Source organism: Telopea speciosissima, chromosome 3 (genome assembly GCF_018873765.1).
Source record: "Telopea speciosissima isolate NSW1024214 ecotype Mountain lineage chromosome 3, Tspe_v1, whole genome shotgun sequence".
Classification (NCBI taxonomy): domain Eukaryota; kingdom Viridiplantae; phylum Streptophyta; class Magnoliopsida; order Proteales; family Proteaceae; genus Telopea; species Telopea speciosissima.
In genome coordinates this window covers 28277786-28305374 of record NC_057918.1, presented here as the reverse complement: position 1 = coordinate 28305374, position 27589 = coordinate 28277786, and the positions used below count along the sequence as shown (strand labels likewise).

Below are 27589 nucleotides of genomic sequence, written 5' to 3'. Positions count from 1 at the left end.
TGGTTCATAGATGATTTGTTCTTTACAACTACTTGTGCGAATAATTTGGATTATCAAATAAATTGAAAAACTGATCAACTTATCTTCAATTGAAACAGATCCACTAGTGGTAAGTGAAAGAATATGGCTAAGATTAGGAAAGAATTTCGTGATTTGCATCAAACCATAGCTCTAGTGATACCTTAAATATATATTCTAAAAAAGAAAGCTGAACAAGTCACTGATTGGAGATTGATGAACAAGAAGAAGTGAAGCATATATGTAAGCAATAGGTACATCAAGATCAGAAGAAACATCAAGGGAAGAAGGAGGGTTACCTATAGGATCAGCAGGCGAAGAAGATGAGGCAGAGGTAGACGAAACGGGTGGGGCCAAAGCTCTCCGAAGGCGACGGTGGTGGCAGAGATGGCGGCGGTGGTTGTGGAACCTGAGGAACAAGAGACTGAACAATATATAAAAGAAGATCATCATCCAACATAGAAACGACAAAAGAAGAATCAGCATAAGGGGTGGACTCAAAGAAGGAAACATCAGTTGTGACAAAATATTTTTGTAACTCCACTGAATAACAACGATAACCCTTTTGGGTATGAGAATAACCAACAAAGAGGCATTTAAGAGCTTTGGGATCCAACTTTGAAACACCCCCAGACGATGAATCACGAGTAAAACAAACTCTACCAAAGACACGTGGTGGTAAAGCAAAAAAAGGTTTAGAAGGAAATAACAAAGAATGAGGAATACCACCATGTAAAACAGACGAAGGCATGCGGTTAATGAGATAACACGCAATCAAAATCGCATCTGCCCAAAAAGGTTTGGTCACCTTCATCTCAAACAGAAGAGATCAGGTGACGTCCATTAAACGTCTATTCTTCATTTCAGCCACACCATTTTGTTATGGGGTGTCGGCATAGGAAGACTGATGAATAGTGCCATACTGAACCATAAAAGGCGTAAAGGATCAGAAAAGTACTCCTTAGCATTATCATTACGAAGAATGCGCAAAGGAGTCTGAAATTGAGTTTGAATATCAGTCACAAATGCCCAAGAAATAGAGAACAACTCTGAACGATTTTTCATTAAATCAATCTAGGTAACTCTAGAATAGTCATCAACAAAAATAACAAAATAACAAAAACCTAACTTAGACACAACTGGACAAGGACCCCATACATCGAAATGAAATAAAGAAAAAGGTTGGTCAAACCGTTTAGTGACTCTAGGGGGATAACTTACACGGTGTACCTTCCCAGACTGACAGGAATCACAATTTAAATTGGAAATAGACTGAAAACGAGTATCTTAAAGCTTTAAACTGTCCAACAAAGGATGATCCAAACGACAATGAACTTGGTGAGGCGACGCCACACTTGAACACACCATAGATTAAGTGTCCTCAAGTAGATACAACCCCCCCCCCAATGCACGACCTCTACCAATCATTTTCTTCGTCGTAAGATCTTGAAATACACAAGAATCAGAGAAAAATGTTATTGAACAATTATAGGTTTTGGTAAACCTATTAATAGATAAAAGATTAAAAGGAAACTCAGGTAAATAAAGAACACAAGACAAGGGTAAAGGAGTGGCATGAACAGTACCAGTACCAGCAAGATGAAAAATATTTTGCATAAAGATTAAGTTCATGTGCATTCAAATTTAGGTATATAGACAAAAAAATGAAAGTGAAAAAGAGATAACATGAAAAGTGCTAGAAATACATAGAATTTCAAGATAAAGAAAGAGGAGAGAAAAATAGCCCTTACACAACTTACTTTTTCAGTCTATAGGCAGCGCCTTGGGGTCCAAGCGGTTTTGTAGGGTTCTAGGCGACAGGAGCCTTGCACTGGTTTTATTGGTATCGAACCCGGTTCTGGCACTTATTTATGCACTTATTTATATTTTACTTAAGGTATTATATTGTTTTTATATTTTACGTAAGATATTATTCATAAATCAGCAAATACCCCATATTTGAATCCAATAAAAATAGTTAAAAAATAAAATTCCAAAAGGATAAAAAGTCAACCCCTCAGTTCAAGAACAAAAACTAGATTTTCAATGGTAGGTGAAATTTCAACTTTCTAATGCTGGACTCTTTCTCAAATGTAAAAATTCTATAAATCTTAATATGGTAAAACATTGCTAAAATCCAAAAATGCTGTAAAATATTCATTTGTTTTGATATCTAAAAAAATATTTTCATTCAAAGCGATTTTGACAGCATTCGTGCATACCAAATATGGTTTGACCGGAACATAACTTATTCAATATAAATCAGATTTAAGCAATTTTTTATTTGTTGGAAAGCTGGTTTTGTGCTCTACCTAATACTAAAATTCTCGGGGTCTTGGTTGGCCCCCTATTTTCAACCATTACAGCTGGCGTCAACCAGCTTTGCGATACAGACGGACACGAAGAAGAATGCAGGCAGCGGAAATGCAAAAGAGGAGCAAAGATTCCCGACCCAGAGATGTAAAAATAAAATCATTTGACTAGTCAAACTTCTTAGAGAACAAGAGCATTTCTCTAAATCGAGAGCAATTTAATTACTTATAGATAAGATCATATTTTCTAAGAACAGTATAAACCAATTGTGAGATTAGTATAAACCAAATGTATGTTTGATTGTTTCAAATTTCCAATAACTTGCTTCTTCAGTTCTGTTGTCTTCTAGTTCTATGTTGATTTTTGATGACTTGATGTGGCTTAATATTGATTTTTGATGACTTGATATGACTTAATGTTGATTTTTTATTACTTGATGTGGCTTAATGTTGATTTTTGATGACTTGAGGTGGCTTAATGTTGATTTTTGATGATATAAGGAATATTGTAGCATATTAAAATATTGTAGCATAGTAAATAATGTTAGAAAAGGGGGGAAATAAAAATTAAAAACTTGGGGCCGGCCTTGGTCGTTTAGGCGGGCGCCTTGTCGCCTAAGCATTTAGACACCCTTCCACTGCCTTGGGTCGCCTTGCCACCTTGACAACTATGATACTTATGCAAGATGAGGTTTATATTTGCAGATCATTTTGTGATTTATGATATTATCCTAGCTTCTCTCTGTATTTTGAGTATTGGTACCTTTTCTTCTGGGTGAAGATCTCGATGTTGATTTTTCCCACTGTTCAATCTCTCTTATTGATCAGTCCTTTGTGTTTAGCATATCGAAGAGTGTATCTAGCCTTCTGAATTGACCAGTTCTTTGTGTTTAGCATATCAATGTATCTAGCATACTGATTGCCTTCACATTGACTCACTATTTTCTTACTACCACTGTAAACCACATTTGTTTATTTGTTTGTTAAAACTTCTATTAACAGATCTTGTTTCATTTCTTTTTTTTTTCCCCCCTTTTTTGATGAATTTTAGTTTCAATAATTGTGTAACCGCAATTTTTACCTTTTTCCCAGGATGGTCCTTTAAGAATTGAAGCCTCTACCACAGGTTCTATGTCAACAATTTCCAAGATTGTTCGCATGGTGAGTACACTACTTTCTTTAATTATCAACTGCATTCTCAGTTTTACTTGTTTCATACTTTACTTCAATATTTTCTCTTAAATTATCCTTGCTTGATGCCTACTACCATAGGGTGGTTAGAGACTACAGTCCACCTGCAAGTTTAACATGACAGATAACACACAGTACATTGGATAGGACATATGTATATATTTTGGATGCTAGGAGGTTCTATTTATAGGGTATATTGTTTGAATCTGGGGGTCATAGAAATTCTAATTGTGTATGCATTTGTAAAATTTGAGGTTGCAACATGCATTTTTTCATAGTCATGATGTGGTCATAAATCATAGCTCTGCTTTGTGCCTACCGAGCATAGAAGAATAGGAAGATGGATACAATTGTCCTGTTTATGAAGAAGAAAAAAAAGGACATACTACCCTTTGGTCTATTTTAACTGTGATAACCTGATGTAGATCAAAATATGAAGAAAAAAATACCAAAACACTGTTTATGTTACTGTTCACATGAACAGTGTCACAGCCCATATTTGCCTTGCGTGGGCATGCTTTTTAGAAGATCTTGTGGGCCCATCAAGTGGAGAAAGATTCTATCCTATTCCTGCCATAGTTTAGTTTCTATTTTCAGTTTTGGAAAGTTTATTTTATTTCATTTAGGTAGCATCTAATTTTAGTTACTTTCTATTTTAGTTTCTTTGTTTGTTTAAAGGCTGGATCCTATAAAGCCTTAGTAGTTTCTATTTTCCTATTTTCTATTTTATTTTAGGAAGTTTCTATTTTGTAAGCTTGCCTAAGCTATAAAATTGGTACCCATTGTAAGAAAGAGTCATCAATTAATTAATGAAATTTACAAGCAATGCTTGCCTCCAATTCTGAGAAAGCATTTCCCTTTCAACAGCTGAGATAGCTGTGGGTGAGAGACCCAAGGCTGAGATAGCCTACCCCCCTCCTAGCCCTCTTTCTATCTATCCTTCTATTTTCATTTTTTTGTTCTTCCAATCGACCCCTGCTGTTGCTGCCATTGTGACTGCAATAAACTGCTGTTGGAGAACACTTTGAAGACTTGAATCAATCCACAGTCATCACCAAGTACTGCTGCTGCTGCTGTTTACACAATCAAGTGAAGGACTGCTACACCTGCGATCTCAGTTCTGCCCAGAATCTGCTACAAACTTCAGACTTGAATAACTTCACGACCAGCCATTAGAATTGGCTGATATTTGGAGCATAAACCACCCTTTCCTTGGCTTTCACTTGATCCTACTTTGGAGCCATTCCTGCTGCTGGTTTGGTCCTTATTCACTAAGTTACTAATTATGATTTAGACTGTGTTTGGTATGCATTCTAGGCTAATTTCGCATTCTCGAGCGATAAAAACAACTATTTTTATCATCCGAGAATGCGAAATCGACCTAGAATGCATACCAAACGGTGCCTTAGTTTCTATGTTTGTGTTCTGCTGCAACTATTATCGATCATTCTGTAGAGTGGTTGAACTCCTTCTACATTATAACTGGCCCATCATTCGTTCTGATGGATCCAAACTACTACAGATCATATTTATGAATTCACTACATTCATTCATATGCTTTAGCATGAGATTTAGTCTGTTTTTGTTTTTTCACTTTTTTCCCTCTCCCTTTTTGGTGGAAGACTTTTTTGAAGTAAAATGGACTCATATTTCCAGAATCATGTTCTATTGGGTTTAGAAAGTCTGTGGATGTGAAATTAAGTTTCAGGATGATGCCTTATTTTTGTTTTTAAGGTTTATAAATTTCCAAGGATTAGAACTTAATTTAGTATGTGATGGTGATGGTAATGTGGGGTATAACCAACCAGTTCAACTTTAGAGCCTAAAGGGTTGCTATAACTTCTGAAGTAGTTAGTCTTGATGATTAACTGATGCTTGAGAATCCTAAATCTGTAACATAAATGCAAAACTTGAACTGTTTCTAATAGTTCTATTATCCTTCAGGTTGAAGAGGCTCAAGGCCATGAGGCACCCATACAAAGGCTTGCAGACTCAATTGCAGGGCCATTTGTATATAGTGTAATGACTTTAGCAGCTGCAACGTTTGGTTTCTGGTATGAATTTTCCCATGTCACTTGTTTTCCTTTTGAGAAAATCTTTTGCAATTAAATTGAGATAGGGAAGTTCTAAACATGATCTAATTTATAACCCATCTTAAACTTCATTACTACTTGAAACTTATAAAACCCTTCTGGCATTGAAGCTCAACTCAACTATGCCTTGTCCCAACTTCTTTGGGTTCACTGCACAATCTTGTTTCACCTTTCTAATCTTTTAGTGACAAATCTTTCTTTTTCTACTTTTTCTCTTGTCAAATCTTTCTTTAAATCCTAATCAGTCGTATGTTTCAACTACAATTGACTAAAAACCAGTTTTGGCCTTCCCCTTGATCTTTAAAACAAGGTTCAAAATCTCGCGAAATTTCGGCGATATTTCGCCAAATTTCGTATATCTCGAGCTGTCTGAGATACAATACCAATCTGAAATGGGAAAATACCATATTTCGACGATATCTTGTGAGATATCAACCAAATATCGTGGACTCACGATATATCGCGAGATATTGAAAAAGTCACAAAGTGTCACGTGCAATATTTCGAATATTTCGGAAATTTCGATGAAATTTCGGTCATCTCGTTTCGAAAATTTTGGAAATCTCTGTAATTTCGGTAATCTCGTTTCAAAATTTTCGGAAATCTCGGTCATTTTTGGCATTTTACACCCACAGAAAAATACCATATTTCGACGGAATTTCGGTATCTCGGAAATTTCGGTCAGACCGAAACACCGAAACGAAATGAGATTTAGTACCATGCTTTAAAACTCTTCAACTAGTACCCCACATGCATCTCATGGTCAAGGGGATAGCAGAATCTTTATCTCTGCCACAATTGAGAGCATGGGTACATTTACCTAAAGATAACAAAAGAACTTTGTTGGGATTTTTCTGTGTAAAGTTCCCAAGTGCATAAAGGATATTTGTAGTCTAAAAACTTACCACTAAAGGTAGTCAGGTGAGAGGTGAGATTATAAGCCAGGATCCTGTGAGCATAGTGAGGAAAAAAACATAAACAACTGAACTGGAGAAAATTTAATTGGCAAGAAAGCCCAAAGTGGAGGAGGGGGGGACCGACATTGCTGTCCAAATTTTTTTTGAATCATCGAGCTCACTGCCCCACTGTGCTAGACATGCAAGGGGCCTAATGATATCATGAGATAATGGAGGCAGTGCCAAGCCCCATGGGCTTTTGCACACCAAACTGAACTCAACCCTATTAGGATCATTCGAAATACAACAAACAGGTGCAGGGCAAGGCTGGTCTTGGGTTTGATCTTTCCATTGCTATCCCTTATAACAATTATCCTTATTTGGAATTTATGGTATTTAATTGTACCCTTTCTTGTGCATTCATAAGTCCCATTCTATTTGATCCTGTGCAACGTATTAATTGTTGTGTTTGTTTTTAGGTACTACATTGGGATACACATATTTCCAGATGTGTTACTCAACGATATTGCTGGGCCTGATGGAAACCCGTTGCTTTTGAGCTTGAAGCTTTCTGTTGATGTCTTAGTGAGTTCTGATTGCTCAAGAACTCACTCTTCATTTTCATAATCTGTATATCATTGTAGCAACCTCAAACTTCATGTAGGACCCTTGTTTACTAGTTTCGGCTATTCATTTTCCTCTCTCTTTGATGCTTTTGTTTTGGATAGTTTGGTGCACAAAAGTTACTTCTGAAAACTAGATTTCAGAATAGAGCCTAACTTCACATTATGGAGGATGACATTGACTGAGACTGCAAAATAAGTAGACATGCTTTGAAATTACCACTGATTTCTTATATGAATCTGCATTATATGCTTGCTGCACATGCAGTAAAATTTTATCGCGTGGTATGGAGCTTTTGGTCTGCATAGGCACTAGTAAGTCACAGAGATGAGGGAAGAAGATGAGAAACATCATGTATCCTCTTTGGATTCTTTGTGTTTTTTCATGATATTGGTGGGCTACACGTAGAGATTTTTGAGTAATCACACCCACCCAAAAAAAAAAATTTAATAGAGAAAATGGTGAGAACAATAACCGACCAAATTCATTGGAAGGAAGAAGAATTATATTAAATAGGATCCTTTCTTGAAAGGGAAAAAATGAAGAGGAACTATTTGCATATTCTCATCTTCCTAGCATACACATCCTTTGATGGACGGGAGCAAATACATTCATCTGTAGTACTTGAAGAATATCTTACATAAAGAATAAAATACATCCTCTGGCAAAAAACTTAAAATTCAGTTGGTTGGTTGGAATTTGAGTGACACTTCAGGGGCCCTTTCAGCTTTGTCCTTTTTTTTTTTGGGCTGTTTCTTATATCTGTAACTTATTCTTGGTCCCAATATTTGAGGCTTTCAATAGGTCAGACTCGACGTGGATCTGAGCTGATTAACAATTATTGATCCAGGGATCTTGACAACCTGATCATCAGTATCAGGATATCCAATTATCTTAAGGTGCTTCAAAAAGTTTTTCTATCATAAATTATATCCAAAATTATACATTTTTGACAGAAAGTATATATTTTTACACCACTAAATATATGAATAAACATATACCATATAAGCAGGGTTTTAAGTATCTTAATGTATCCACCGATACTAATCGATATGTATCTTATTTTTTGGGTATCGATACGATACGATATGATTCGATACTGATATGATACCTAAAAAATGTATCAGCTGTATCGGGTTGATATGTGACCCGATATGGTTGATACTTATTGATATACTTGATACATCTCTTATAAACTATATGACTCGATCAATGACTCAAAACACTTACCAAGAGCTCCTAGAAGGCATTGTAATCAATTTTGTTTTGGAAAAATCAACTCGATTCCTTGTTTCTACTGGCAAAAGAAACTCTAGTAGTGTTGATCTCATCATCATTTGGTAATTAAACAACCTGCAATGAAGGATCGAAATCAGATTTGCTCAGGAACAATTTTCTATCAAAACTTTGTTATTTTATGCTTAAATATTCATTTTTAGTGTCGTTTTTTTTTACAATGGATCACTAGGTTAGTGAAAAACAACCTGGATGATTGCATCAAACTAGGTTTTCTTTTTTGCAATAAGGTGTGTATCTAAACCTAATTCTTCCCCAAACTGAAAATGATTTTTTTTGTATTAGTACAAGTAAGAAACTTCATCCTTTATACATAATCAATTGAATGCACTTGTCTTGTCGTACTTTGTTCTCCTCTTTATACATGATATATTTTACATGTTACTTATTCATTAGATTTGGGAGTAGGCTCATTAATTGCACATAATATCTCAAGGGAAAGAAAAAAAATATCTCACGATAGCTCAAAGAAAAAGAAAAAGAAACCCTTACTTTAATTTCAATATTTCAATTTCATTTCGGCCCAACTCGATTCTACGACTAATAATTTCTATTACCTTTTTCTTTTAGATTATAAACTAAAGTCCATTTTCCCATATTTATAGTGTTTTATGCTTCAAAACCCATGTGTATCTTTAGTGTGTCTTATGTCTCTCCAATGCGATACGTCTCTTAAAATCACCTTTCCAATACGATACCTGATACCGATACTTTAAACCCTGCATATAAGTACACACATTGTCTATACTAATTGGATTTGTATCTTACTCGAGAAAACCTTGATCGGCCTCTTATCTGATTAATAAACAGATCTATCTTAATCATGCCGGGATAATTAATGCAGGGGATTCTACCTAGTTTGAATCATTTAGGTACAGGCATGACTTGGAATTGGATCTGGGTTAAGATATGACCCATTGACTGCCCTTCCCATTATTATCCATTGTTGTTTCTTATTTCCTTTCCTTTCTAAATCTTACAGAGTTTAATCTGATTTTACAATAAAGGTAGGAATGGTGCGGTACATGATGCATGAAGCATTGTTGCTAACACTGCCTCTGATGTACATATAAATTTCTGTTAATTGTTAAGCAAACTTTCTGAAAACAAAGTATAAATGCTTGGCTTCTGATTGGGGTTTGAAAATTTTTTTTCAGGTAGTTTCCTGCCCCTGTGCCCTTGGCCTTGCAACACCCACAGCTATCCTTGTTGGCACATCTCTTGGTAGACTGTCTACCCTGTTTAATATCATTTGGTTTATTTACAAGGACATGCAATTTATGTATAATTATTGATTTTTATTTGTTTTATGTGCAAGTATGCAATTTACTTGGACATACAACCAGTGAAAAAAGGCAATCTGTTTCCAACTTATTCTGATACAGGATTGTTCTGCTCTTGCTCTGCATGTTATTCTGAAATTATATTTCCAGATATCCTTAACACAGCATTTTGATAGTTAACCAAATGATTTTATTGCTAAGAGAGCAAGAGCGTACAGGGTATAGTATAAAACAACATAAACGAAAGGCGGGAACCAAAGGAATCCTTAGAAGAGATTAGACAATTGGATACAACCCCAAGTGCAGGGAGTTCCTGTCAACCCCAACCCAAGCCAATCCGTTAGCTAAAGGGTTGACAGGTCTCATTCTCCAGGAAAATGATAAGTCTCCTTGAGCTGGCTTTCCTAATAAGATGTGAGAATCTCCAAGGACCATTAAAGAAAGCCTGAATCCACCTAGTCACCATGGTAAAGTCATCCTCGATGATAGTCTTCCAACAATTGGATATTGAAATTCCCACACCCTTGATGATGGCCTTAATTACAGCAGTGAGAGACTTGACACACTCTATTTCTTACCAACTTTCTTTTTTGTTCCCATCCATGCCATCAGTACGCATGCTACATAATCATATTGACTATTCAATTTTGCATGCATAGTCTACCTGTTCTGATTGATTGCTTAGGGACATTAGGATGAACCATTTGCTTTCATACTAGGCTGGAAAATGTTCTCGAAGAGAAACTCGCTTGTGCTTAAATTAATTTCTTGGGGTTGTTTTTTCTGTTGATGCAAATGGCATCCACAATGTGGGAACCATCCAAATGCAGAAAGTTTCAAAGTGCAATGAGAATAAATTTGAAAACAGTGGCAACTATGTTTGGGCTCCATCCAAGTGGCACTGAATTTTTGTTGATTGTAGTAGGACACCTTATACGTACTATATTTACTGGAGTCTCTAATCATTTCCTTCTTTAACATTGACCTGTGAGCAGGGGCAAGACAAGGGCTTCTTATACGAGGAGGGGATGTACTGGAACGCTTGGCTGGCATAGATTTAATTGCGTTAGATAAAGTATGTCTTTTGTGGCGTAGATTTCATCACATTAGATAAAGTATGCTGTTTGACTGTGTGTGTGTGATATACCAATCTTGATCATAGGAAAATGTGCTGACATATTGCAACATATTTATGCTATCTTATTGAAAATCCTATTCAGCTAACTCAGTGTTTGTAACCTCCAGACAGGGACCCTCACAGAAGGAAAACCTGCTGTTTCTGCTGTCTCTTCATTGATTGACAATGAAGAGGAGATTCTTCAGATTGCTGCTGCAGTGGAGAAAACAGCATCACATCCAATTGCTAAGGCTATTGTAGATAAAGCAGAATCACTGAGTTTTAAAATCCCTAACACAAGAGGACAATTAACAAAACCAGGTTTTGGATCCTTGGCAGAAGTGGATGGGTCTTTGGTTGCGGTTGGTGCAATTGAATGGGTTCATGAACGTTTCCAGAAAAAGACAGCCCTATCTAATTTAATGGATCTGGAAGATAATGTGAAGCGCCTATCATCAAATGAGGTACCATCAACAAACCATTCAAAAACAGTTGTTTATGTTGGACGTGAGGGAGAAGGTGTAATTGGAGCAATTGCAATATCTGATAGTTTACGAGATGATGCTAGATCAACCATAATGAGGTACTTTGTTTTCCTGTAAACGGTATTCTGTAGCACACTGATGCACACCAGTACATTGTTTCACTGTTCTGACTCGAGGTAAGGGCATAAAAAGTGTTTATTTAAGGTGCAAGTAAAGCAGGATATCTAGATTCCCCAGTCAACTGTAATATCTGATAAGGGCATAAAGGTGTTTATTTAAGCTGCAAGTAAAGCAAGAGTTGTGGTTTACACTGTCAGCCTTATATATTGATGCGGAGCAGGGAACTCAAGAATTCCTATGGAAGCTTCCCTAGTCAGTGGGATCTTCGTAAAAGGATCAAAAAGTTCGGGGAAAATGGAGGCTAAGAGCCTTGGGTATTCGATGTTGTGTTTTAGTCAATTTTTTACTCTTTTACTATAGGAGAGCAAGGGCAATTTTCTGTGTGTTCAATAGTTTTGTTTCAAATCTAGCCAATTTATTTTCTGATTACTTTTCCTTCAGCAGATTTTTTTTGGGGGGTTAGGAGGTTGGGATACTTTTAGCCTGATTTTCAGATGTCAGAAGTCATTCAGTTGCCTTTCCAATGATACCAGAATCTATGAATTTGAATTGATTTGGTAGAGTTATGGCTAAAATATCTATAGAGCATTGATTTGTTAGTGTTCAAGTGTGTATTTTGTGATTCATAAAGCCTAATATTTGTCTTTGCTTTTGAAGATTCTCTATATGATATTCTAAACATTTTTAGTCTCAATAAGTTCTGTCCTTTGAAGCTTTCTCACTTTTTTTCCACATTTCATAAAAGTTATTAACTATAATAATGATTTACCCACTGCATGTACCTGCTTTCTGTATCTTCGTTGGATGCAGTTGGTATGAATGGGAAAACCATTAATACCCTGAATTTATAAAGCATTATCTTCTCAAGTCTTAAATCCATTTAGAGAGCAGTGCACTCTGACCATTTCCATCTCATAGTCTTTTGTAATGGAAAGAATATGTGCTAATTATTACTCTATATTAATTATTATCAGTTTCATTTGCTTACTTCATCGTTTTAATCTGAAGCCTCCAGCAAAGGGGTATCAAAACAGTGCTCCTTTCAGGCGACAGGGAAGAGGCAGTGGTAACGGTAGCTAATGCCGTTGGAATTGGAAGTGAAAGTAGAAGTGCATCTTTAACTCCACAGCAGAAGTCTGGTGCCATTTCTGCTCTTCAAGCTAAGGGACATCGTGTTGCAATGGTAAACAAAATTCTGATGGAGGCCTCAGTAGTCAAGCAAAATTTGACCCCTTGTTACTAGAACCTCAACACCCCCCCCCCCCCCCCAAAAAAATATCGCACAACAAAAAAGAGAAAAAGGGGAATGATATATTAATAGATATCGATGTTTAAAAATTCTAAACTTCATTCACATGAGGGGAAAAGCTTTCTTTTGTAATATCTTATTTTTAAAAATAAAACAGTGTAAAAGGAAAATTTCTTCTCACTTTGTAAATAGAAAAAATGGATAATTTTAGTGGATTCTTTTTTCCTAGTAAGCTAGCTTAGTCTATTCTTATGCTATGAACTTCCAATTCACATCCTTTCCACTTGCTGCTTCCAAGTGCATTTAGGGGTAGAAGAGGGAAAGCTTAGTCAGCTTAAGTTTTCACTTTTTCCCCCTAATATAAAATGCAATTCTCTAGCGGCAAATTTTGGGTAGATTGTTTATATTTGATCTGGTATGGTTGATCTTTTTGATGGATTTTATATTTTATCATTTAATGCTGGTTTCTACAATAGGCTTAGGATACTTGTCTACTCTTGGGGATACCTGAGGAAAGCATTTCTGCTTGTTTTTGCCTTTGTTTGGAAGTTTTGTCCTTTTCACTTTTTCTCTGATTTTGGAGCGTCAAGGCGTGTCTCTGGAGAAGGGGCAAAGGTTTTGGTTTGAGTTTCTGATTAATCGTTGATGATTTTGCTGATTAATATCTTTGTTTGTTTGCCATTGTGGAGTGCATGTACTTTTTTACATCTTTCATGTTGCTACATATATTTTTATCCGGATCATGCTATACCCATACTAGTCATGGAATAAGTCTGGTAATTATGGTTTTTCTCATTTATGGCAATATCACATTTGTTACCAATGTTTCATAACCTGAGGTGTTTCTTAAGTAGTTGAGGTGGTGTAAGGTTTACTAAGATGCTTCATCCCTTGAAGCAAGCAAAATGCAGATTATAGTATTCCTATAGACAAAGTGGAATGAGTATCTGACACATGTATAGTTCCCTTAAAGGTGGGAGATGGCATAAATGATGCACCTTCTTTGGCCCTTGCTGATGTTGGGATAGCTTTGCAAGTTGAAGCGAAAGAAAATGCTGCCTCTGATGCAGCATCTGTTATTCTTCTCGGGAACACACTTTCACAGGTATGCCTCTTTGCTAGAACCACCATTCTGTAATGCTTTTCTTCTAACTGGAGCTTTAGCGTATGCGTATGTAATTTCTGCTTCCAGACATATATAGCTGTAACAAGAAGTTGGCATTGATGATATGTTACCAGATCTTCAATCTAGTACTTTTGGATATGATGGATAATAGATGTACTGAGTTAATGAAAGTACATTGTGTTTTTATTGTTTGTAGATGCTAGATCTTGTTTAGGATTTAGAACTTCATTTACTTTTGTAGCATATCGTTAAATCTCCAAGTTTTTAGTTAGAAGGCCGCAAGCTCCGTTACCAATGTTAACCAGGACGGATGTGTTGTACAGTAATTGTTGTTTTGACAATTTGGCTGATTCTGAAAGTTTGCTGGCATTTTTACTATATGTTTTTGTTGATCGGGGAAATTTCTTCTTGGATTACATGTGGTTCCTTCCCCCATAAGCAGACCTTTTTTTCTGACACATCATAAAATTCACAGCCTTACTGAAGCATAGTCTGCATCACTTGAGAAAAGTTTGGTTTCCATGATGTCAACTTATAATGATGTTATCAACTTACTTTGCAAGATAGACATGAATGAAATGCAATTATATATTCCTGCATGGATTTTCCTAACTGGTCAACTTTGTGGATTTTAGGTGGTGGATGCATTCGACCTTGCACAGGCAACAATGTCAAAAGTCCGTCAGAATTTGTCATGGGCAGTAGCATATAATGCTGTTGCGATCCCAATTGCTGCAGGAATATTACTTCCACAATTTGATTTTGCTATGACGCCTTCACTTTCAGGTGAGCCAAAGTACCTTATTAGATATTTCAAGTACTTTTTAGAATTGGATCTGTTCTTCTGCTTTACCATACACTGCAATCTATTGGACCAACATTCGGTGGGTGCCATGAAGGAGATCTTTTTTTTTTTTTTTTTTTTGATGAAAGTGTAGTCACACAAACCACACACCAATCCCAAAAGGTTAACCGACTCTTAGGACCGTGGAATGGCGGATGAAGGAGATCTTTCTAATGGAATTTGACTAATGGGATGATCAGCTGGCCTAATAATGTCTTGACTGCTCTCCAACCAACCTTCAAATATGAAGAGTCCTGACATTGTGCTCCATGAACCAACCTGAGATTTTCAATTTAGGAATAAGATGCAATTGTTTTATGCAAAGAGTAAAGAAAATTAACTTATATTTACACTTGCTTCAATAGGTGGGCTGATGGCTTTGAGCTCCATATTTGTTGTCACCAACTCACTACTTCTACAGCTTCATAGACCTGCTACAAAGCGAGAGAACCAAAACTGCTAACGGCTGAAGCTGGATTTTCAGGTGGTTTTGCTTTGCTCATTTCCATAGTCCAATGTAAGAAACTTTTGTCCTACTACGAAGTTCTATTTAGGAAACATTTTCCCTTAACATACCAAGTTGTGGAAGCAAAAGCTGCTGATGTTATTAGAGAAGCTCTGTTTGTGTCAGCCTAACAATCCAAAGCGGCATAGCATTTTATTCTTGAGGGTCACTATGCCCTTCAAATCGAAAGAGAGTCAGTATGTCATTTGTTAAAAATACCAGTGAGGAAGACAAATGGGAAAAAATCAATATCAAGTTTCAGGAGCTACCCTTGTCAAGGCGTATAACGAGTAAGGTACTTTCTTCCATGAAATCATTTTTTTTACTGATACTCTTGATCTATATCACTATTGTTTCAGTATTAGATATTGCCAATACCGATATGTGTTGGCCGATACATACTCTGTTTTGTGTTTTTAAACGATACCGTACTGATACATTTATCCATTTGAACGCTCACAAGTCTGTTGATTTAACGTGAGATCTCTATAGAGAATAACCAGCCTTCAGGTTCAGAGGGCAGCGTGTTTAACGCCCTGTTGGAGTCATCGGGGGCAGTCCAAGTAGGGACCCGGATCCACTGTGGTGCGGCAGGGCGTCCGGCGCACATTGGGCGGTCAAGAGCATCTGCGCAAGCAGCCCAATACATGGGCACTGGATGGGGCTGCGTGCTCGAGTGATCCTGGCCGTTCGATGTGTGTCAGACACCCTGCCATGCCACAGAGGATCCGGGTCCTACTTGGACTGCGCCCCCCTCCTTCAACAAGGCGTTAAACACGCTGCCCTCTCCATCAACACTTTTGTACCCAGCATCTTTTCTCTCTCTCTCTCTCTCGCTCTTCAACTTCTCCGATTAGAACGTTGAATGAGATGTTAGGGTTTAGGGTTTAAGTACAAGGTTGCTTAAAGCATTACACCCTGAGTATCTAGTTTGGAATACCCAGACTGTTGTCTCCAGCTAGTATTTATAGGAAAACTAGGATTTAGGTCAGATGGGCTAGTTACTAGATTGCCCCTCACAGCCTGAGTATTAATACAAGTAAGATTATATTAGAACATATAAAGGGATATTACATAAATACCCTTACAATCTCCTCCTATGTTCTACATATATCTACTACACATGTATAGAAACCATTGTTCAATCAGTAATTGAATCAATATAAATTAAATAAACTGAATATCAATAATCAAAGAAGTAAACTTCAAGAAATAAAACTAGGATTTTAGATCAAAACTAAACCTAACAATAAATCCGAAGTTCTATATGCAAGTAGCTAAACCAAAAGAAATAATCAAAAAGAAAAGTCCTTGCAATCCATGTGACTTTACTCATCAAGTAAGTCATCATCGTCGAGATCCAGATTCAACCGCTCTCCTCCATCTTCATCATTCTCTGTAATTTGTCAAATATGAATTTCATAAGATAATATGAATTCAATCATTTGTACAATAGTATCTAGTTCAACAATAAGAACTTAGTACATTCCATATATGGCTGAAGGTAAGTCAAAAACAATAAGCATCATCATCAAGTTTCTTTACAAGAACTCGATCCTATATAGTCTCTATCATAAGGACCATACCATGTTTCGATTTGGAATACTGTGTTCGTCCTATTAGTCATAGATTTATGTTGTATCATCAAATTTGGAATGGTACACCATACTATGAAAGACATGTCATCAAATTTGGAATGACATAAAGACTAGCACAATATCATTGAAACATATCAGATATTTTTTATATTCCTTTGTGGAATAACAAGGTAAGGAAACTTCACATGAAGAATTTGCTACACCATCAAGTTTGGAATGGTTTCACAAACCCCTATACTTAGTAACCTAACTAAGTTATCTGAAACATGTAAACTGTCCCGAATGCTTTCTAAGGTTAGATGAGATTCGAATAATTCATAATAATACTGGGTTAGGTTAAGACCTGACTAAATGGTCTTTAACCCCATCTTCCCTGTAGTTTTGAATGTTCGATCTTTGTTCAATCCCTTTGTAAGAGCATCTACCGTATTATCCTTCGATCTCACATTAATAAGAGGAGATTAAAAAAAAAAATCAATAATGCTTTAAGATTGTTAGAGTTTAGGGTTTAAGCACAAGGTTGCTTAAAGCATTACACCCTGAGTATCTAGTTTGGAATACCCAAACTGTTGCCTCTAGCTAGTATTTATAGAAAAACTAGGGTTTAGGTCAGATGGACTAATTACTAGATTGTCCCTCACAGTCTGAGTATTAATACAAGTAAGATTATATTAGAACATATGAAGGGATATTACATAAATACCCTTACATGAGATATTATAGGAATCTATGCAAGAGGAAGGTGCACTGGCGACGGAGACTGCAAATAGACTGTTTGTCCAGCATCGCTCCGGATTTAAGTTGCAAAGAAATCTGTTAAGAAATAGAAATGGACTCGCTTCAGGAAACAAGAAACCATGACAAGAAACATTAGATTGGCTTGGCTCGGCACAGTCCCAGCAGCCATCTCCTAATCACTTACTAGGTAATTGAAAAGCGTAATAGAAACAGATAAGTTCTCAATTGGGGCTAGCTTTATAGATTGATTCCTTCAGAGCTTCGTTATCTACCAGTCAAGGAAGCATTCCAGGTTTGATTTCTTACCAGAAGAAGATAAGCTGCGATCTCCCTTGTCATTGCAATATGGATTGTCCTACCTTTGCGTGAGAGATATACCGAACCTGCACTCGGAATGTTCACATTATGAGTACTCCTTTGTTCGCGGCTGCTCAAGACTGATCGCAAGACGTAATTCCCTCTATTGGACTCTCAATTGGCGCAGGTTTGCAGTTTGATTCCTTCAAAGCTTTGTTATCTTGCAATTGTGTAGAGGGGGGTGGAGTTGGGAGATACAAAGGGAGAGGAGAAATGCAGTGAGGGTGGGGCAAAGGAAGATGTAGGAATTGGGGTTTGATGCAATCTTGCTCAATTGCGGTTCACTGACAGATACCATGGAGCTGTTGGTGAGTCGATGTGGGAGGGGAACTTGTAGGAGGGAGATACTCAGATACTGGAAATCATCAGGAATGTGGGCGTCGACCATGGTGATCCGAGAGAGAGGACGATAGGGAGGGAGGGGGTGGGACTTGGCAGGGCAATGAAATCACAGAAACAACCTGTTGCGGCAAGATCTGATCCGAGCTTTCTCGTGGCTGAGCTGACCCATACAAAAGAATAGAGCTAAGAAATGAAGGGCCAGCCTGAGCCGACGGAATCACTCCGATGCTTAAGTCAGACCTCTTGCAACAGATATATCTCTAAGTAGAGAAAATGAAAAGTGAATTGGCCCATTACCTTGTATGATGCTTGGCTATTTATAGGATTAAGATCATAGATCATCCTAGGCTTTTCATCGGTGATAGACCATTGCTCTGCTCCCCAAGAGGCATAGCTGGAGGTCTCCCAGTGTGGACACCTGTCCTAGAGAATCATGCGAAAGGTGTGACCTCAAATCATGCAGAATGCATGATCTGGGTGAAGTGATTCTATCCTTAACTTGTTGGCCGATCTGGAGATGTGATAAGATCGGGTCGGCTATGTCATGACCGATCCGATCAGAGACAGGCAGGTTGTCATAAAGGCTTTCCTATGTTGTTCAGTTCTAGTCCGCATTTTGTAATTTTAGTTCGGCCTTGGCCTGGTTTTAGTTTGGCTAGGGTCGACCTTACATCGGGTCGGCCTAGAGTCTGATAGTTGTAATGAGCTAGAGGGATGATCTGAGACAGGTCGGGTCAGCTCATGTTAGAGCTAGGTGGATGATCTGAGACAGTTTGGGTCGGCCTCATCCCAGATGTTGCCACAGGTTATCATCTCACTTGTCGATAATAATTTAGTTCATCACAACCTTACCTAAAAGAGGGCGCAAATGATATGGTAAGAAGAAAAGCAAAAGGGGTTACAAGAATCATTTGTAACCATATCGGTTACAAACATATTAACCCATACTTAATCTCTTCAAGTTAGGGGTGCAAGTTTGGGACGTTCATCCCTTGAGGTTTGTTGACCGGTATGGTTATGCGGTTCCTCTCATAGGGGGGCTGAAATGACCATTCCACCCCCTGACTGAACACACTGCCCGGGTGGGGTCCACCTCCTTTTATTAGAGGTACTAGGGAACCGTATCGGGCAGAGGAACCACAGGTGATAAAAATTCGCAAGTTTGGGATAAAATTCCTCTCCAACTCTTTAATGTAGCAGTACCTGGTAGTGCTACCTTTAGCGAGCAACATGTGGACAAAGAAGATCGTGTGGCTCTCCTTTGTTTGCCCCAAATTAGTGAACTAACCTGTTTTCCTTACTGGATCAAATAATAACCCGCCCATTTTACAGAGAAGATGAAGAAGATGAAGAAGATTACAAAGATAGTAAAAGGTAGCACAGTCCACGACCTCTCAGGCTCTCTAGTAGCCCTCGATCAATCAAAGCCAGCAGCAACAAATTCTTTTCAGGGACAAACTCATAAGGCGAGAAATCAGAATCAAGGTAGGCTGATAAGCATTTATGGGTCAATAAAATTTCAGAACTCTTGGGCGAGTCAATACAAGCAGCAACAAGATCATCATCGGTGAGGTTGGGGAAACATGAAAGAAGCCAACCTGAGATGAGGAAATCAGCTTGGCAGAGTGAACCAGGCGGCCTTGGAGATTCAGCCATTGTTTGCAAACGAGTGAATTAGGGTTGCATTGGGAGTCGGGAAGCTTGGAGAATACCCGAAGGAGAAGCTCGTCGGATAAGGCAACGGTAAAGTCTGTCTTGGAAGATACTAAAGCAACTTTCTTCTCCCACTTTGGTGAGACTTTGTGGTCTAGTGGTGGTGATGATGGTGTTTTGCTGAGAGAATCCAACTGCATCTTGAAAACCACATGCTTGAGAGCTGTGTCTTTAAACCAGAAGCTTAGTTAGTTCGAAGGCTTGTTCAATGGCATTTAGGGTTAGGATTTCTTCTGTCAAAAAGAGTTTCAACAATTGATTCTCTATAATCTTCTTCGTCTTCTTTGTAAAATGGACGGGTTATTGTTTGATCCAGTAAGGAAAAAGAGTTTACTGATTTGGGGCAAACAAAGGAGAGCCACACGATCTCCGTTGTCCACATGTCGCTCGCTAAAGGTAGCACTGTTAGGTACTGCCAGATTAAAGAATTGGAGAGGATTTTTATCCTCAAGTTTGACCTTGTTGGCCCGAACCAACCCTGAGCTCGAATAGGGCCTAGGCTGAGATACCTTGGTCTTGAGGGCAGTCAGGGTCGGGTTGGGTCGGGCCAGGGTTGAGAACTTGGGTTGAGCTCAGCCCAGTCCAGTCTAACCTTGTCTTCCTCTTTTTCTTCTTTTTCCAACCCTTGCATCTCCCTTCCCTCTTCCCTGAAAGAGTGACCTGAAATTCATATTTCATCTTTCACTCGTGTCATGCGTAATGCTGAAGGTTGTGATGGACAATGAACTATATCATGGATGTCCACTATCTAGTGGCTTTTAATATCAATTTCAAGTGTTCCTGTTGAGTTCTAGTCCTATATCTCAAAGCTTATGATGTTCTATATGTATTTCTAGTCGTATTTCTATTCTCAAAGGTGGGCATGACGTGCATAGATCTTTTTAGCAGATGTTTGAATGTCAATATTTTTCCACTTGTAATTGGTAAATCCCTTATTTGAGTTAGAGAGTTATAATCAACCAACCAATGTGGCGGCTTAGCTAGTTCAGAAGGCCCAGATCAATACTCCTCTTTCCTAAGGTTGTTCAGTGCCAAGGCCAATAAGGGTCAGCCCGGTCTGGCCCTGGGGGCTTGGGGGTAGGTCAGGGTTGGATTTTTCAGGCCCTGAGAGTCAGGGTCGGGCCAAGCCCAAGCCTAGTTAAGGGGACTCAGGGTTGGGTTGGGGTTTTAAAAAGCCTGGCCCAATCAGACCTTGAGGGTAGTCAGAGTTGGATTTTTCAGGCACAGGCCAGGGCTAGGCCCAGCTAAGGAGACTCAGGGTTGGGCTGGGATTTTAAAAAGCTTGGTCCAACCTGACCTTGAGGGCAAGTTAGGGTTGGATTATTCAGGCCCTGAGTCAGGACCGGCCCAGGCTTGGCCCCAGCTAAGGGGGCTCAGGGTTGGGCTGGGGTTTTAAAGAACCCGGCCCATCCCGACCTTGTTGCAACCCTACTAATAGTTATTTTTGGCTCTTGCTAGTTTTCACTGGTTATGAAAATGGGGATCAGGGGATGGGGATAGAAGTTGTATCCAATCGGATTGGATCGGTCTCACAAACCTTAGAATCGATTGAATCAGAATGTTCGGAATCGAGAAAGAACGCTACTTGGTTAGTTTGTCAACCCAAAATTGACTGAACCCCGCCACTGAATCCGGCTGGAAAGTGGAAATGAACAAATTTAATTTGTCTTTCAAATTTTCGCATCCCATATGTCCTGAAACAAGCGGAGCTCCATGGATAGCGGAAACAAACGGAATACTATTCCATAGACGTGTGTCTTGCAAGTTTCCATGAGATGCTATTCGATGGACATCAAGAATCACAAGGTCTGCAACTATCCCACCAGAGAAGTAAAGCCACACATCATATAATACATAAAACACATAAATATCCAGCTACCGTAAGCCCCAACTGTCATAGAAAGGGGATCTTCTATAGCACACCCAGCGCACATCCATCGGTCGGCTGGCAGCACCCGGGTATGCATACCAATTGCTGCCCAGCCGTTGGATGCGTGCTGGAGAGAATCTGAGTCTTAATTACAAACCACTCTAAGTTGTCCTAGTCGGACAAGAACACTCTTCACTCTTCAATGGCCACACCAGTGCTGAGTAGCATGGTTCGTGATCTCGGTATCGGCTGGATCGGATTGGCCGATACAGATTGGGATCATCCAAACTCGGGTAAATATGACACTTTTGTTCCTGTTTTCTTGTAAAAAAATATATATTATTTTTTACATTTTTACCCCTATCCGTACAGCTGGATTGGATCAGTATTAGTCTCGGCCAATACCGATCCGATCCGGACAAACCTGGATTAGGTGCACCCTTTTTATTACACTCTAATCTTTTTTACAATAAGGTGATTTTCATCACACCTTCGAAATCAGTTTTCACCCACTGCCCATACTTGCCCCTTCATCTTCTAATCCAACTCCTTAGCTCTCACCTCACCAATCTTTGCAGCATTGGCCATGGACTCCTCTTCCTTTACTCGGGAATTTCTCCTACTACTCTTCCCTCCCTCAGGCTTTGGAGTTTTGATTTTAAATTTTGGATTTACTGGACCCAAGCATTAAAAGGACCAATCATTGTAAACTTTCAGTGATTATAGGGGAAATAAAAGGGGAATATTTTTTTTCTTTTAGTGATGCTTGTTTTTTTATTGGGTTAACCGGGTCCATGTGAGATCTAATTCCCACATGAACAGACAAGTCTGGGGTCCATTACTATGAACCTCCTCGTCAGGCAGGTGGCCCTAAGGGGGTAAAGAAGAGTTGAACTCAAGATCTCTGCTTACTTACGAATGATCCCTTGTCAGCTGTGGTATCCCCTTGCCCCTTGGATTGGGAAATAGGAAATTTATGGGTGAAAAAATTTTAAAAAAAAATTCATCCATATTGATGTCCCTCTATATGTGTTCTTATTGGTCCTCACATTGATATAAGCCGCGTGACTATACAATAGTCTCTTCCCTTCAAAATATGAATAAAGAAATTGCTATTTGGTCACATGATCACTGCACCAGCGGTTGGGCCATCGATCAGTTGGACATAAGATGGTGTTTTCACATGCCCATTGGAAAAGGCATAGATAGAGGACACGACCAAGCAGCAGCATACTTTCTCTCTCCCAAATATTTAGAGGAATATTTTTCTACACTGCCGTACGCACGCTGTGGTGGAAAATGAACAATTTTTGGAAAACCTCAGTTGAGTGCCCCTAACCGTAAATAGTTGTAACCCTCGTAGACAGCAATACGTTAAATGTTCTCATTAAATAGTCACGTGATTGATTGATGATAACAATTGTACCTCTTTGTCTTTGTCCCCCCGTACACTAAGCCCACTGCATTGGGTCCCACAGAAGTTTCATTGAAAATGTGAAATTATCTTTCACTCCCTGTAGAACTGATTATCTTCATACACAAGGATATAAAGGACAATAGAAAATATTGGACTGTAAAAATGTTTTTAAATCATCATAAATATCTCCCCTTTTTTTTAAGGGCTCATGTTCTCAGTGTCATAGCTCAGGCTCCACTCAGACACATGGACCTATCACTCTAGGGGGCAGGATGGTCATTGCACCCACTCCCAAATGCCTGGACGTAATCTGTGCCTCCGATATAGAAAACATTCTCCTTTTTTTTTAATTGTAATTTCTTGATTAATAACCATGGTTTGAATTAGAACCACATAATTTTCTGTCCAGGAGTATAACTACGTCAGTATTTCCGTGTGTTTTATCTCTCTTCTTGGAAAAAAAAAAAAAAAAATCAATTGCAGTACACCGATTTGGCGATGCATTGTGGTACGACCTTACCAGCTTGACACGTGGACACAGCTACATCCAACGGTGCGAGCTTGATTGCACTTCTTTTTTTTTTCTTCTAGAGCTTGGCACCAGTAGATGTTGCCACGTCCACGTGTCAAGCTTGCAAGGCCACATTGCAGTGCACTGTGCGTTGCAAAAGATTTTTATCCCTCTCTCCTCCTCAAAACAAGGGAGTAAGATATCGATCTTTTCATATAAGGAGGGGGGAGAGAAAGAGACTCATGAAAGTGTTGGCGTAGGCCATACTAAGCAACAAATTTATTTTTTTTCCATCTAAAGAATTATCTTAATAGGTCACATTCAAATTTTAGATTAATCCAATTATCTAGCTTTCCACATACCAAGCGGCATAGGAGAGTACACCAATTAGATAGAATAAAATGATATCTTACATTGGAGGACAACAGGATCATTCATGTGTTAGCATCGATAGCTCAGAAAACCTTTTCCTTTATAGTGTCAAACATTTATCTCTTTTCAATTTTTATTTTTTAAAATTTCTCATTCAAATTTCAAAGCTTTATAAGTCGAATAGTTTTTCCATTATCAAATCACCTGCTTGGACTACCGCTTGAAACAATTACATTTTGTTAAAAAAACTAGGCAAGGTATGCCCCTTTGCCCCCTCCCCCACCCTTATTTTTTCCTTCTTGAATCAAATAAATTCTTCGTATTTTCAATTTCACCATTCTTTTTTTATTTTGTTTTTTCATTGAATTTTCAAAACCTTATTTTGTCACTTCATCAATATTGTTTTGACTAAAATTTGATATGTGAACAAGAGATCTTTAGATCCATCTGGTCAGAAAATTCAACTTTGTTCAATTTACCACATGGTAAATATATGTGCCAATCTATAAAAACTCTCTATTTAGGTCCTAGTTGAAAAAACAGGGTTTTGTCTGGGGTGAGTTGTCCAAGTCAAGTGAAAATTTTGGAAAACCTAGTCAAGAGTCATGTAGATTAGTCAGGGTAAAAAATGACGAGACTAGATCATAAATCGTCCGAATCAAATAAGACTCGGTATTTTTACCTGAGTCATGACAAACTTGTCGAGTTCAGTCATTTTTAAAAAAATCCATAAAACCGATTCACTTAGGTTGTGTTTGTTATGCATTCTTCGATGTGTGTAGGTCCAATTCGCATTCTCAAATGATGATAACAAATTATTTTTGTCATCCAAGAATGCAAAATCGATTTGGAATGCATTCGAAACATAGCATTAAAAACAAAGTTTAGTAGAATAGTAAACCTATATTCTAAAACTGTAAGAAACCCTCAACTCGACTCCCTTCTCTTGTTCAATAATATAAAATTGTGATTTCTTGATAAATTTTTTTTCGATTTCCCCCTTTTTCTGTATTTTTTTTTAATTTTTTTTAACTAATAAAACGTATTTTTACATTAAAATTTTAAAAACATGATTCGCCTTGACTGGGTTTGGCAAGATCAAGTCACTAGGTTTTTTTGAAATACAAGTCAAATTGGAAAACCAGATTTTCCAACTATGATTTAGACTAGAAAAACTTCTTCGGACTACCATATAGTAATTGTTTTCAATAACAACTACAATAAATAAAATTATGGGAGAGGATCTCTCATTAGCGATGTAAACGGATCGAATTCGGTCGGATAGTGGCATTATCATATTCATATCCAATTATATTCTGACGGATTCCGATAATATCCTATTAGTTTTTGAATAGATTCGGATAATTTTTTAATAGTGATTTTTTAAATACAGATTCTCCTAAATGGATATGAACACAGATTGAATACGGATTTTTGACTTTCCATTGACATCTTTACCTTTTTTATGATGAGGGTTAGGGTTGAGACTTGAGAGTTCAGCAACTACCCTTTCTTCTACTCTTCTTAGTCTTTGATTTTCCTACGCTTATTTACTTTTGATTTTATCTTGTATTTATTTTAATAGATATGTGATTCCATGTATCACATTGCATAAAACAATATATATAAACCAATAGCAAATCTAGAAAAAGAATCACATTATCTTAACTTATAAATTTATAAAAAATAAGATAACAAAATCCAATAAAGTAACTTAAAAGGATAACCAAATACAGAGATATATTTCAGATATTTTATTACCGTCGAATTGCTAAATGAATCGAATAATAATCGATTAGATATGGGGATTATCATATTCGTATCTGATTAGTTTCAGATGGATACGAACGCGGATCGAATGCGAATTTTCTAATATCCATTTACATCCCTATCTCTCATTCTGCCAATGTGGAAGGAATTTGCAATCCACACTAATAGGAGTCATAAAAAAGGTATCGTTCACGTGGCCTACATTTTTAGAACAGAAAAAAAATATATATATGTGAAAGAGAAAATGCACACTAATAGGGTGGCAATCTTTCTCCGTAAAATCATTAATGGGAATTTATCTTTTAAAAATATGAAAAAATCCAGCCAATTAAAGAACAATTCGAAATTGGAAGACAATTCTAACTAAAATGGCCACTTTAGTATTGCCATGACATCCGATAAAACTATTTAGTTTATCATTTTAACCGGTGGATGGATGAAGAATGATCAATTATCACCTTCAATTCATGGGCACCTCCAATTCCTTCAATTCTTCTAATAGGAGGGAGTGGACCCCACCTTAGGCAGTGTTTTTGGGCAGGGGGTAGGGTGATCATTTCCACCCTCATGTGAGGAATTGGAGGAATTGAAGAGGGCAGCGAATTGGAGGGGATAACAATTCCCTAACTGGCTAAATCCAATTCTCACATTTGGGATTCTAGTCCTAAATGCCTGAATGGTATGCGCCCCTTTTCTTTCTCTTTTGGTTTTTTTCTTCTCTCTTGCTCTTATTAATGTTATGAGAAAATGAAGCGTATGATACAAGAGTACAGATTCCATTATACACCCTCTCACATAATTAGTTATTGGCCCACAATCTCTATTACTCGTGTTTTTACTTTTAACCAATGTGAATGATGTCATTTTCTACACCACCATTAGTATGGCTTGCAGATTCCTCTCAACACTACTGTAGGTATTGCACAATATCTGATTAGGTATTGGTCACTTTCAAAACCGATATAATACTGATATGGTATGGACACGATTATTTTATTCCTTGTCTGTAGCATTTTTTATATGATATCACCTAGGGATTGATATTGATCACCTTCAAAACCTTGCAGTATCGGCCATAACGGGCAGTCCAATACTGATACCTCAAACCATGCATGGGATCCCTCTCCCTAATGTTATTAAGTGTGTGTATGAGTAGATGATGATTATCCACGTGATGGTGATTGCAGGTACCCTCGCTTTTCCACCCTTTTAGGTGGACCTTTGTCACGTGTGATACAGGAATTAGGGCTACCCAAGAGAAGGAACCGTGGTCCATTGAAAGGCCATAAATAGGAATGTTATTTATATATGAAGGCATTAGGTTTGTCATCCTATGTATGAAACCATTTTATCCCATTTCCTGGTACTAAATTATATGTTGTGGCCGTAAGAAGTTGGAGATAAACTTTTTAACTCAAATTATTAATTTATTTTTTTATCTCATCAAAAAAAAAAAAAAAGTTGAATTTATTGGTAGAATCCAACCATCTAACTCAAAATGGAGGGAATAAGATTACTAATATTCTATTTAAAAATAGATAAAATAATAATAACAGGAAAAAGAACTTTATGGGGACTGTGTTGTGCATGCAGGATGCATCTAGACATAAAGGAGGTAAAATGATTACCCCACCCCATGGAAAGGAGAAATATTGCCCCATGTTGATGCTTCCACAAGTGCTTCTATTGGCCCATGCATGCATGCATAGGCTACATTCCCCACATTCCCCACAGGAAACAAT

The 27589-nt window shown here is 37.8% G+C and overlaps 1 protein-coding gene and 1 long non-coding RNA gene across 3 annotated transcripts in view; one reads left to right on the top strand and one right to left on the bottom strand.

The window, feature by feature from the left end:
* The window catches only part of LOC122654362 (copper-transporting ATPase PAA2, chloroplastic), a 24514-nt gene extending 9355 nt beyond the window's left edge, over positions 1-15159 (top strand). The window contains exons 8-17 of one of the 2 annotated variants that reach the window (XM_043848427.1): positions 3423-3491; positions 5466-5575; positions 6990-7095; positions 9588-9654; positions 10709-10788; positions 10959-11413; positions 12444-12618; positions 13658-13789; positions 14446-14596; positions 15020-15159. In XM_043848427.1, the coding sequence (XP_043704362.1) occupies positions 3423-3491; positions 5466-5575; positions 6990-7095; positions 9588-9654; positions 10709-10788; positions 10959-11413; positions 12444-12618; positions 13658-13789; positions 14446-14596; positions 15020-15117 (1443 nt within the window). In that variant the 3' untranslated portion in view covers positions 15118-15159. Of the gene's footprint in view, positions 1-3422; positions 3492-5465; positions 5576-6989; positions 7096-9587; positions 9655-10708; positions 10789-10958; positions 11414-12443; positions 12619-13646; positions 13790-14445; positions 14597-15019 lie in introns of those variants that run through there. The other variant, XM_043848428.1, reaches the window with a different exon arrangement.
* Positions 15154-27589, bottom strand: LOC122654363. Its single transcript, XR_006331898.1, has 3 exons — positions 27580-27589; positions 16861-16867; positions 15154-15179 (listed from the first exon to the last, which is right to left on the bottom strand). It is a non-coding gene; the product is annotated as an uncharacterized LOC122654363 (long non-coding RNA).